Genomic DNA, 13,820 nt, shown 5'->3' with positions numbered 1-13,820 from the left:
CCTCTCACACAGCTTGGGCCACCCAGGGCTCTCTGAATAACAATGACTTACTGGGGAAAATACTTGTGCTGGCTATAGGATACAGTGGCAAATGGATAGGCTAGCTCCCAAAACCAGCTTCATGGCAGAGTACATCTGAATCTACAGGGTCTTGCATGCAGGGAAGTACACAGTGCTTGGCACACGGCAGTGACCACGAGCCAGAGCTGCAGGTGCCCCATCGGGGCAGGAGGGGACTTCAGCCACCCTGGATGGGTCCACCTTCCCCAACTCCTTGTAGTTCTTCAGAGAGGTAAAGTGAAAGCCTATTCCTCAGAATAAATCACACAGAAGCTGTTTAATCCATCACTTCAAGCCTCAAGCTGGTGTGTAAGTAATCTGTGGCTGATGGATGTGAAAGGAGACTACACTTAACTTTCTTCCCCAAGGTCACACATCCATTGCAGGCAGCCTCACATCAGCGAGTACTGCCCACAGGGGTCACCTCACAGCCTTATCAAAGGATGCTGTTGCACAAAGCAGGCAGAATTGAAGAAAACAAATTCATCACATACACATGAAAAAGCTGGAAGTAAAAGCCAAATAAGCAAAATTCCTCATCATTTTGCAATGAAACTGATCTCACACCACTTCAGCCCCTCCCACAACACTGCAGAATCTCATAAGAAAAAGAACAAAAGAAAAGTGTGAGCTTGCTAATGCTCCCTTTTGCTAATGAGAGATTAACCAATGGACACACACTTGCCCACAGATGTGCTCTCTTTCCATCTCTAAAAAAAACCCTCACCTAAACACATAGAACAAATACAGTGTCTCTTTTTATTTTCTGAGCTGTATAACAGCCAAATTAACAGTCAATTAAAATAGTATTGCTACAGCACTTGTTGCCAAACAACTGCTTTAGTATACTAGTTTCTTTATTTTAGGACTTATTAATGCCATTTTTCCATTTGAAACTAAATTGCTCTGGTTAATTCTAATTCACTACTCATCAGAGCCTGGATACACACAAAAGCACAGGTTGTTTACTTAATGGTCACAGCAAGGAAAGCATGACATCAATATTTAGACAGAGATTATTTTTCAAACCTAAAATGGAAAGAGTGACACAGTGGGTGGAATGTAATACTCTATTCCTTACACTACAAGGCTAGTTTCCACTAAATTTTTACAAAGGTATTTTTCATACATCAGTTGGAAATGCAGGATTTAGGGTTTTCCTGATAAACCAATCACACTCGAGCTGAAGTATGAGTTTGGAAAGTCACAGTCTTAAGTTCACACCCTTATTTTTACTTGCAAAACTCAAATATTGAATTTAACTTCGAATCATTAACAATTTAACCCACAAAAACAGAACAAAAAATTTTTCTTTTCAGTTAATTCAAGTAAGTCGAAGTCTGTAATGAACCTATCTAGACCTATTCCTGCAGCCCTCACTTATAAATGGTTTTTATCATGTATTTTAGCTTATGTGACAGTTTGAGAATGCAAGCTGCATAGCTAAGAATGCTGAAGTTGTGTCAAATGCTAATTTTGACTTCCAAAAGTATCTGAAAAGGAGAGCTCAGTATTCTGTGACATATCATATTGTTAGTTCATATAATAAACTGGTGTTTACCACTTTATCTGACCTATGTATGATTGCATCCTGTTTTATCCAGCTAGCATTTAAAGAATCTGAATTAAATTAAAACCAATGAGGGCAATCTCCCCAAAAAATTACCTGCTGCTTTTTTTCTTCTGTAAATGAAGAGTGTCCAGACACCAACCTCATGTTAAATCTAGACTGTGCTGCCTCTCAGCAATTAAAAGCTACAGTCTGTTGTTCTTGCTTTACACTCCTTTCCGCACCCTCCAAAAGAATCATCTAGCAGTGCCAAAATCACATTATTTGAGTAAGTACACTGTGTTAAGCATTTTTGTAACACAGAGATGTCCCAAGGTCAAATACTGTTGTTTTTTCAAAAAACACAATACAACACTCTCTTAAAAGTAACTTTTCTTTTTTTTTTTTTTTCAGTGAGCTCCAAGAAAGCAAAAAAAATAAAAAGAAGAAAGTAAGCAGTTCCCTATCTCATTTTAAAATTTGTCCTTTTCTTATACCATCAGACAAGGTCATTTGTAATTTTCTGACTTCCAGGTAGGCAAAAGAAGTTATGAGATGATGACCTTCTAGTTGCTAAGGTCCTACTACACAACAAAAGGTCATTAAATAGGTGTAAGTGAGCAAAATGATGCATCAATTTATTGTAAAAAAAGTAGTAATACCTTTATCCTGTAAAATATTCCTGCCAGCTGGGTGATGCAAAGGAGATGCTTCAGAGCTGTGCCCAGATTTTGAAGGAGATGAAAGTGGAGTGTCTCCCCAAGCATATGGGGAAAGGACACCTCCTTTGTGGTGCTGTTCTTCTTCTTGATTTTCAGTTAGGTTGTCAAGTGAGATTGCTGCACTGCTAGCCACGGGGGAGAGGGAGGAAGCACCAGAATCTGATGCTGGTGAGGATGCTCTCATGCATAAGGGCAGTGGTGATTTTGAAATGTGCATGGGACTACTGTAACTGTGTGATGGCTGTTGGTATAAGAGATTATAAAGCAGGTTATACCACTTAGTAAGCAAACAGAGCAAGATTTACTTTGAACATGCAATTCTTTTATTCATTATTTAGCTTTCTATTTGTACGAAACGCTCTAGTAATTCACCCTTTGATACCACACACAGTGTTGTTTATTGGTATTTGCTTCCAGACAGAAATCGGAATAGGACAAAACAATTCTGTTAACAAATTAACAAATAGAGAAATGCACAATTCCAGCTCCTTTCACCTCCTGCATAAATGAAAGGACCCATTCTGAATTATAAAGCACATGTAAATCCAAAAGACCACAATTCCAGTTAAAACACAACAAAATCAAAAAACCAGGTGTGCTGACTCAAAAGGAGACTGGACTCGCACATTACTCAAGGACATTCACAGCAGACTGGCCACAGAAGAATAAATACTGCCTGTGCTACAATGAAAGGATAGATAGAGGATGACTTACAGGGGCAATCTAGCATTCCATAGGAAGCCTGAAAGAGGGGCTAGAGTCCTTCTCACCTTTCGTTCAAGGCTGTCCTCTCCATCAGTTGAACTGATGCTATCGTACAGCCTGGTTCTGGAAGGCCTCTGCCTCTTGTTCTTCACTGACAGCTGAGCTCGAGTCTTCAGAGCTTTGGAGTCCAGTCTCTCTGTTTCTGGAACTGCTTCATTGAAATCTATATGGAAACACGATTTGGAGCTATTTAACAGAACAATCTTTCACTACTTCTTCCTAACAGAGGAAGTTCATGCAAACACATGCACTTTGCATAGAATCATAGAATCATTTAGGTTAGAAAAGACACATTTTACTTGTACCTGTATCTTTGTAACTGCTAAAGTATCCTCAAGAAAAAAGAAGTCACTTGCATAAACAAGTTTATCTACACAGATTCAGTAAGTGCATAGCAAAGAATCAACTCCAGATATTTAAGAATTCAACAAATTATTCCCACAGTTACATGAAGGACCACACAAGCCCATCTATACTAGCCCAGAAAGCAGGTCCACTTAGACTACTTCAGAAGGACTTACATGTGCTTGGCCTGCAGAGAATTTTCCTCCATCACAGCATAAACACCACTATGTGATACATGAAAATTGGGGGAATATTTCACATAAAAAATGGAACAATGAAACCATCTTACCTGCCTAGTTTCAAAGCCACCCTATGCCTGAATGTCTTGTGAGCAAAGTATAGTGAACACTTCATATATGGCTTGCCTCTACAACAAAAGCTAACATAGCTACACTTTTCTTAGCTATCAATAATCCATTCAAATGAAATCTGAGTATTGAAGCAAATTTATCACTTTACAAAGCTGTAGTAACTAAGACAAAAAACATTTTAAAAGGTGTGTCTGCATTTTACACCAGAAAAGGAACAGATTTTTTATGGTTTTAATAATTTTTTTCAATTCTGACAGTATAAATCAAACCATAACCCATTAGATTAATTTACTTATCTAAGTACTGCATTCATAACACATTAATTAATAAGAATCTGATCTTAAAGATATTTTTACTGTTCTTTGAGTAAGAGTTAAATTTTTCAGTCACAGAATAATACAAAATAATTAGCATTGTCTGACTTGTAATTAGGCTTCTGTCCTAAGTACTCCATAGGATAATTGCACATTGTCATGGTTTGAACTGCTTACATTTGTTCTTTCAGTAGTACACACTTTCATACATCCCTTCCGTTCACTGCTGAAATTATGCACACAGTATTCACAACTGGTCATATTGGCTTTGTTAAAGCAAAATACCATCTGGGCCTGGAGCTTCCTGCTTCCTCCACCCCATCACTGGTCCTGCCCTGCTCACCACACGTTGTTGCAGTGGAACTGGGCTGCTGTCAGATGGTCTCTGCTCCAGCCACATGTGCTGTTATCCCCAGTTTCAGCTCCTGCTTCTGCAGAGAGCAGCCAGCCTTCACTCCTCCAAGCACAAACACACATATCACACATTTCCCTAGAAATCTCCCAACCCACTAGGGAGACTGGTGCATCTCCCACATAAAAGTCATAACAGGTTTTATTTTGCTCTCAGAGAAAATCTAATTAGATTTTCTAATTCTTTCATCAGATGTTCAACCACTTGACTCCCATGGTCTTGTATCTGAATTATTTCAATAGCACTGTAGAGCAGGAAAGAGCTTCCCTGTCTTCCCACTCTTTTTCCATTATACAGGCTGACAGACTTCAAAATCTTCTGTGAACTGATGCGTCCCTGGGTATCCAAAGGCACCCAGAAAGTACAGCCACAAAGTGGCCTGAATGGGCACTTGCACAGAGATGAGTAAATATTGTCAAAGATGACCTCAGCACTGAACTGTTTAGATTTCAAACCACTGACAGTAAATATCTTGATTCTTTACTGCAGATACAGCTCACGACCACTAAAACAGAAAGCTACAATCCGCTTTATGTATTCTTCTGGACTTTCAGAATAAATTGTACATTTGTAAAAGAAACACAATCCTCAGGTTTCTAATATTCCCCTAAGTCTGTCATGATGCTAAACATGGCCAGAGCACCAGCAGTGTTAGGAAGAGATGTGCTTGAACACTTGTGACCATCAAGTTGCATCCATTACTTCTTCCCAAGTCTATTAATATGCAAGAATGTAATAAATATCCCAGATCACATGGAAGCAAAACCATACTTGATACAATCTTAATTCAAATATTATATTTTTCCACAACCTAATTTTCTGAGGGAAGACAGTCCTGCAAACTTCTGAACAAAAATTAAGGGATGTGGCTGTGTACATGCAGTCCTACTCCAGGAACCTAATGTAGAGGCTTGATCAAGGAGTACGTGTTATACTCGCCAAACAAGAGCCGAAAAAGAGACTGAAGCACCAGTGTGAATGTCACAAAGGCAGCGTGTGTGACACACAGAACCCAGAGGGATTCTGCTTGCACTCCAAAACATCGTGGACATCTTCCCTGATGTTTATAGCTCCTTTGCAAACATCCATGGGTTAATGGCAGGTCCTTTTCTTAAAAGGGTTAAACAAGAATGATATGGACACCTAGGATCTTTGTCAGCACAGCAAGTATCCCTACATTACAGTCTGATACAGACTTCAGACACTGATACAGAATTTACTGGAAAAGGTATATGGAAGTCAAAGAGTGCTACAGAACATTTAGAGATCTCTTAAAAACACAAATCCAGCCTGGAATCTAAGGTCTAACTATGCTATTTCTGCTTGCAAAAAATTATTGCCGATTTATTTGTTTTTCCCAGTAAATAATTGGTGTTTGTATTCAGATGGTTAAACTTGGGCATTTAAATTCATCTATTTTAGTTCCCAGAAGTAATTAACACTGGTAGCATTGCTCCAGAAGAACATTTTTGCAATGAAAAAAGACAGCTCCTTGAAAATTTTCATGCAAATGCATCAATTGGAAAACATACTTTTGAAGCACAGACATGCAGAATTTTAATGCTATACAAAGAATTTTCAAATTTTTAGAAAGAATTTTACAATTTTTTTTTTATGTAGAAATTCCTGGATTTTAGCTCTTGAGCCATCATAGATGTGCATTGACATTGTTACAAGGGTAGATGCAAACATGATTTTTGTGAGTCAGGTAAAGAAAACATACTTCCCTCTCCTGATGCAAACTACTGAAAGGTTTTGTGTTAACAGAGTTGCTAAGTATTAAATGTTTTATATTTTTTACCGAGTCTCTACGGTAGAAATACAGACTTCTCCCCCTGAGTGCTTTTCTGAACTTCAGAGATTTCAGTACAATAAAAATTTGATAGAAAGAAGCTCTTTAAAGATTTGCAGAAGTCAATTCCACAAGGGCTGCATATCACCTAACATCATTTCAGCAGGACTAGCTCTTATTTATATTTGTTAATAATGTAATTCATATTGATCTCTTTGTAAGCAATATTGCTTGGGTCCACACATGAAATGACTGCTAAAATATCAATTTTAATAAAACACCTCTATACTTGCTAGAAATTAATTTATTTCACAATGTATTACATTTTTTCACCAGAGAAATAAATAATATTATAGTTTATAGGAACAGAGTTTGGTGCTCCCTCGTCAAAATTCCAACACCTTCAACATGTGATTTCAAAGATGTTACTGAATACAGAATAAGTATTGCCTACCCCTGCATCAAACAGGTTTTTTTCCCAAGGCTGTGGGCCTAAATTGGCTTTAATTCTGCATATCCTTCAACAGTGAGAAGCAACTTGCAATTACAGAACTGTAACTAAGCTGTGGAAGTTATCTGTATGTTTTCACTGGCACAGGCTATAAATGAGAATTATCTTTTCTACGTGAAACAAAGAAAAGGTACAGCCACCCTGCTGACAGCATCTATCCAGATCTCAACGTTGGTACAAACTGTTTTGTTTCTTGGTAATGTAGGAAAAAAGTCTTACAAATCTTATGTTGTAAATCAGGCTGTGCTATAGCTGAATAAGTTTTTTAATTAATGTGCTAATAAAGAATTTGCATTTTATTCACAAAAGGTTCCATCCTGAGAAATGGTGAGTGCCACCTACAAGGTTCCTTTTGATGTCTGTACCAAGGTAAGATTAGAACTTGCAGAGAACCATTAAAAATGGTGCATTTAACATTGTTTTCTCATTCTGGTAACTTTGTTCTTGTTTGATCTTTGGTGGTTGGGTAATTAGGGACAGACTTAGGAACACAGGAGAAAACACAATTTCCTCCTACTTTATTAAAATACCAGAAGCATCAAATTAAACCTAAATGTTGATGGCTTTAAGCAATCAATAGTGATCTTTGCTATACTAACATTTAGTTCCATTTCTTTTAGCATATACATTGTACAGCTATTCTGGGACTCTATATTGGCATTATTAGGTAGAACACTGATACAGCTGTCATTAGATACTGAATTTTGGAAAAATATCAACATCCTGGCATTATTAATTGTTTCTTTTAAATCCTAAATTACAACCATGCTGTTTACACACATTATTGGGCCCTACGCCTGGGGCACAGCAACCCCAGGCACACCTACAGGTTGGGCGGAGAAGTGGCTGAGAGCCGCCCTGCGGAGAAGGACTCGGGGGTGATGGTCGATGAAAAACTCAGCACGAGCTGCCAGTGTGCGCTCACAGCCCAGAAAGCCAACGGAATTGGCTCCATTAAAAGGAGTGTGGGCAGCAGGTTGAGGGAGGCGGTTCTGCCTCTCTACTCTGCTCTTGTGAGACCTCACTTGCAGTGCTGTGTCCAGCTCTGGGGTCCTCAGCACAAGAAGGACATGGAACTGTTGGATCAAGTCCAGAGGAGTGTCATGAGGTTGCTAAGAGGACTGAAGCACCCCCGCTATGAAGACAGGCTGAGAAAAGTTTGGGCTATTGAAGAGAAGGCTGTGTGGAGACCTCATAGCAACCTTCCAGTACTGGGAAGCTGAAGTGGGACTCTTTGTCAGGAAATGTAGTGACAAGACAAGGAGTGATGGATACAAATTGGAAGACGGAAAATTTAGGTTAGATATTAGGAAGAAATTCTTTACTGTGAGGATGGTCAGACACTGACACAGGTTGCCCAAGGAGGCTGTGGATGCTCTATCCTTGACAGTGTTCACAGCCAGGCTGGACAAGGCCTTGAGCAACCTGGTCTAGTGGGAGTGTCCTTGCACACGGCAGGGGGGTTGGGACTAGGTCAGCTTTAAGGTTCTTCCAACCCAAATCAATCTATGATTCATAGGAGTTACGGTTCGTTTCAAACCAACCTTGACTTAAGCCATCCAGGCAGGTCACTTGCTTAGTATCTATATTTTCCACTGGATCTCCTCTAGAAACTTCTCCAAAAGATGTCTGCCTTTCAAAAATGTTGTTGTTATTGTTAACCTGGCTCCCATTTTGCTTCATTAGCCTGAAAACTTCTGCTTCCAAGTCTTGTATCTGAAAGAAATACAACATAGTATTACCCAAAACACATATCCCAATACATCTTCCCCATTAGATATGTTATTTTTCCAGAATATCAGACATTTTTTTTATCAGTCTCATTCTTAAAATATAAGAGTAAATTCTACTCACACGAGCTTGTAAGCCTTGAACCTCTGCAAGGTGTGCTTTCTCCAAATCTTCTATTTTCTTTCGTTCAGCTTCCTGGCGTTTGATGAAGTCAAGTTCTCTTAGAAAAAAATAAAAATGTATTTGCTGTCATCAAACCAATCAGACTCAAACAGAAAATAAAATGTTCTGAAAATCTTAAGCTATGCATCCGAAAAATCTGTCCTTACCAAATAATTTATCACTTACTTAATAAGGACTATGAAACTGCAATCAGGACAAAACCCTAAGCTATTAGTCTAAGTGAACATGCTAGGTGATGATATAGAAATGGTAAAAGTAATTTATCTGGAAAAAAAATCTCAGTTCTAATTGATCATCAAAAAAGCTAAACCAAATTTTTTCATAATCTGTATTTACAACAGAAACAACATTATCTTAGTTTATGTTGTTCTCTGTTGTGAGAAATGGAGCAAAATCTCTGTTTTACTACAGTATGACTGCACTCCTTCACAGAAAGGACATCTGTAACTTTTCAGGTACAAATCAAATTTTCTTGTAAGCTATAAGGAAATTTGTTAGGTCAGTTTAGGAGTCTGAAATAATTAAAACCAACCGACTAGATATTCTACTAATATAAAGGAGAATAACAACAGAAAGGCTATCAAAATTCATTCTAGCAACTTTCCCTATCTCTTTTTATTTTGAATATCAAAGACATTTGTGATAGAAAGCACATAAGATGTAAACTAGTTCTGGAACAGTCCCGAAATTCCAAGACCAGTAATGGCATTTTGACAATCTAACTCCTTTTTTAATGGGACAGGAAAGTAATTTTTGCAGTCCAAGTTGTCACTTGATATTGCTGTATGTTTTTGAGTTTTCTTCTTGAAACATGTATATTTCAGCAGCAAATTAAAAACTTGCTGGGAAAAAAAAAAGGAATTTGGGCAATGGAAGCTGTTATAGAAATGTAAGATGTTATTATTCTTGCTAGCCATCAGGGAGAAGGGACCACAGGAAAAAGAGGGGGTCAGGTAATCATGAGTTAGCTCAACTCAGCTGAAACGTTCTTGGTAACTACAAGAAGAAAAATAAAATGTAAAATGTAACAAAACAATATTTTACTTGATGTCACATTAGTACACAGCAGGAATGAATCCAGCTGACACAATACCAATATAAATTCCTGCAAACCTGGCTAATCAAATGCTTTACTATGATTACTCTTTGTTGTTTGTATTCACAATGAATTATCCAGTAATTCTGAAACATTCCAACCTGGAATACTACACACAAAGTCTTTATTTAGCTACAGTATGACTACAGCTCAAATACTAGTAACATTTTTCCACAATAAAGAGTTCGAGTTTTCATGAAAAAAAAGAAGTGAAAAATAGTGTTTACCTTACAGGTGTTTAACAGGGAGGTTCATATTTCAAAATATATCACATACATGTTTCCTATCTGGCCACTAAGTCATTTGCTGCCCCTGGTGTAGCTGCTTACTTTTGCTGAAAATCCTTGATTAATTTCTTTGCCTTGTTATATTTCTTCTCCAGAGCCTGATACTGGCTTTGCGTCTCCTTAAGATGTTCATTCACCGTGTGACACAGGGTTTGTGCCTCAATCCAGTAACTCTCTAATTTCATCATCCTTTCCTTATTCTCTTCAATGTTCTGCTGAAGTTGGGTCTTCTCCAATTCCCACCTCACCTTCTCATTCTCAGCAGCCTGCAGCTGAACAAAGGAGTGGAGATGCAGTCCATAAAAAGCTGCCTTATAGTTCAGGATTAATGCAAGCAACATGAATGGTGAAAATCAGTAAATTAGTAACAACACTATTAATATGCTAGCAGTGAAAAGAGTGTTCCAGGACAAAGAAAACAGGCTGATACGTACATTATTCTTCCTCATAAAACCAAGTAGAGCTTTTGCTCAGTGTACCAGTGCAGCCTCTATGCTTCTCTGGGTTATAGTAACCTATCTGACTGACTGACATTTGAAAATGTCAACAGTGGAGTACTCGGGCAAAGTGCAGGGTTAATCAGTCAGCACTAGGGATGCATTTTGCTATATGCATGTGGCTCAGGTGCTAGCTATAAAGCATTGATACACTTTCATAAAATGATGGCATTTCTTATTTTGGGGAGGGGGAATCTGATATCCAGTTTTTTGTGTGTGTGTGTTTGGTGTCTCACTTCCTAACTGAAGCCACTTGCAGGTTTCAGTGTTTGGTGCTGGATAAGGGTAGGATTGTTCAGCAGCTTGTGTATTTTAGCTCCCAGAATTTCCAGAGAACAAAAAATGCCTTAAACACCCTTTTTTACTTATCAAGACTGTTTAATTTGCTCTAGACAGTTCCACTAGCAATCATGGATGATACACACAAAACAATTAATTTGTTTTCAGTTTTATTAGTAATATACTTAAACTACTCACAATTTCTTCAGCTCTATTGAAAATACAATAAAGGTAAAGAGATCCAACACAAAAAGGCACATTAGCCCTTATCTGGCAAATGAATTTGCACAGATGAATATTTACACCCACACGTTGTTATCAAGTCAACGGGGCTCGGCACAATCCCAAGGGATCGACCTTGTGGCTCCAATTGCTAGATTGGAACTGGAAAGCAGAGGAAGAAAAGATTTCTGACCTTCTGAACTGACACACTACAATAGAAATTGTCCTTACAGAAAACAGTTGCACTTTAAATTTGTTTTTAACAATAATTTATGCAGATTTGATAAACACCATGCAAAATACATAGTGAGTGCAAATGCTGCTAAGAAGAAATAATAATCTAAAATCTTTTTCTGAAGTTCAATTTTATCTTTATCTTGTTTTTATTTCCCTTATAATGTATTCAGACTCAAAGAGCAGGATGTCATTATAAAACCTGGTATTACTGAACAACTGAATTATTAGCTGAGTTCTCATAAAGGTTACCCTAGTACAAAAAAACCTCAATTCATTTTTATTGCTATAGCAAATTCAATCTAATAACTAGCAACTGATTGTGAGATGTTTTCTTTTAAACTGGTAATATTTTTCTTTTCTACAGTATCTTTTGAATAGAACTGCAACAGGATATAACAACACTTTTTCTTCTGTATATAAAAAAATAATTTCTATTAAATACATTTAAACAGATCAGGTTTTTTTAAAATGTCAAAAAAAAGCAAAGCAGCATAAACAGGATACTTTAACATCACTGGTAAATAAAAAACCTACTAACTTGGACTTGAATATTCAATCCAAATACAATTTTAAAACCTGAGAAAATGCATTACAATTTTAACACTAGAAATCTGCTGTACAGTCATTATGATACCCCTTAAAATGTATGTTTAATTGAAGCTACAAAAGTTGGAATTTTCTTTTAACAGCAGCACTTAAGATTTTACTTGAAACTTTGCATATAGAATATACACCAAGACAAGATTTAGCTGAGCCACTGTGCTTCTTAATCAGCCTTCCATAAGGATGTTGACTTTTCCACCCACATACATGTCTTCAGATTTGATTTTGTATGAAGAAAACTGTTTTATATGTATTAACCATATATTGATTCTTACCTTCGTCTTCAGCTTCTGAATTTCAGCTTCTGTAACTGCATGTTTGATTTGCAACTAGAATTGAAAATATAAAATAAACAAGTGAAGTCACAGAGTACTCCGGTATTTTTAAAGCCTGTGCTGCAAGTTGAATACCTTATTACATAGCAGAAGGCCCTGAAGAGTGCTGCAGTGCAGTAGATTGTAAATTAAAATGTCTAGCTTGCAAAATGACTCAGTCTGTGCAACCTAATTAAAGATAGGATGCCGTTTAACCACTCATAATTTCAAATCAGAACATCCAATCTGTTTAGCAAAACGAAATGTCTTATGCTTAAAAAAAATAGATATTATCCTGCTGGGCTTTGCTCTCCTCTGATATGAATGTGAAATACGTCCCAGTGCTGTCGGAAAGTCCCACTGCATTGATTAAAGCAGGCATGTTACAAAAAAGCAAATATGGAAATAAGTGATTTAACAACTCAAGAACTCAGGAAAACCTTGAGGGAAGATTCCACACATTTATTTAATGCAAGAAAAAAAGGTAAACTTCTCCCTGATTAGCTGGAGTTATTCTGCTCAAGCTAGCTAATCTCAAATGAGAGCAGTTACACAGGGAAACTGTAAATAACAGCAACAGCATTCAAGCACACAAAATGATTGCAAGCAGATTAAGAGCCCCGGCAGCATGCTAAAGATTGTAGTTCCACCACCAAGCAGCGTGCCACAACAACAGTGGATCTGTACAGTGAAAGGGTTGGTGGGGAGGACCTGGCATCCACCTGCACACTTAATGGGGGATTTCTTTTGTACTAACCTACAATACTCTGATCCTGTGAAGGGAATAGTTATTATTTTGAGTGTAACATGCAATGTTCCGAAACATCTTTAATTTTACCCCAAAGGTCTGCTATTCACAGGCTCCAAGAATGCTCGGAAGTATGAATCGAACCACAACGTCAACAGCATAACCCTAATCCAAATGGAAACGATCATACACATTTACCCAACACTGGCATGCATCCCAATCCCTGCTGCTTATTATTTAAAGCAGGCAGCAAGGACAAACTTCTCACGGGTCCCAAACCCTTAAACTGAATCAGTGACTTGTGCGTGTTGGGTATGGAGTTGAGGGCAAGGGCAATTACAGCCTGAGCTGGCACTGCAGTGAAGACAAGGCCTTTGTCCATTATTTATAAATAGAAGGAATAGTTACAGAAAAGCATGTTTTACACGGGGGTTACTTCTCTTACAAGATTAACATAAGCTTTAGGGAATAGTTTATGTTGATCTAATGGAGTATGTGAGGGCATTGTACTGAACTAGAAACTATCATCTCTGGTGAAGCAAAGGCTATGTTCTTGAAGACCAGGCTGTTAGTAAAATTATGCAAGTAATTCAAAGGATAAATGCTTCTGGAAGAGAGGAATAATTTCCAAGATAACAGGAGCTATCACAGAGCTGATCAGTATCTCTGAGAAAGGCTGAGTTTATTTAGAAATTCCCTTTTTATGAAGTCTCTTGAATGCCCTTCTTGAGGCATAGGAAATGCATATTCCCAGAAGCAGTTTGGTTTGCAAACCAGCCTTCATTGATCTAATTGGACAGAATAAAGGAGACACCGACTCAATCAGTTCCACCTGAGGAACA

The 13,820-nt window shown here is 37.7% G+C and overlaps 1 protein-coding gene across 5 annotated transcripts in view; it reads right to left on the bottom strand.

Annotated features, from left to right (window-relative positions):
• The window catches only part of PPP1R9A (protein phosphatase 1 regulatory subunit 9A), a 137,899-nt gene that overhangs the window by 17,811 nt on the left and 106,268 nt on the right, over positions 1 to 13,820 (bottom strand). For 3 of the 5 annotated variants that reach the window (XM_017817700.1, XM_017817701.1, XM_017817702.1), the window contains exons 8-13: positions 12,192 to 12,245; positions 10,121 to 10,350; positions 8,636 to 8,732; positions 8,326 to 8,497; positions 3,102 to 3,259; positions 2,272 to 2,572 (exon numbers count right to left, since the gene is read on the bottom strand). In XM_017817700.1, coding sequence (XP_017673189.1) covers positions 2,272 to 2,572; positions 3,102 to 3,259; positions 8,326 to 8,497; positions 8,636 to 8,732; positions 10,121 to 10,350; positions 12,192 to 12,245 — 1,012 coding nt within the window. The remainder of the gene's footprint in view (positions 1 to 2,271; positions 2,573 to 3,101; positions 3,260 to 8,325; positions 8,498 to 8,635; positions 8,733 to 10,120; positions 10,351 to 12,191; positions 12,246 to 13,820) is intronic. The other 2 variants (XM_017817703.1, XM_017817705.1) reach the window with 1 other exon arrangement.

This window comes from Lepidothrix coronata, unplaced genomic scaffold (genome assembly GCF_001604755.1).
Source record: "Lepidothrix coronata isolate B3197 unplaced genomic scaffold, Lepidothrix_coronata-1.0 Scaffold62, whole genome shotgun sequence".
Taxonomy (NCBI): Eukaryota; Metazoa; Chordata; class Aves; order Passeriformes; family Pipridae; genus Lepidothrix; species Lepidothrix coronata.
The sequence above is the reverse complement of the archived record's forward strand: the minus strand, read 5'-3'. Positions and strand labels throughout refer to the sequence as shown.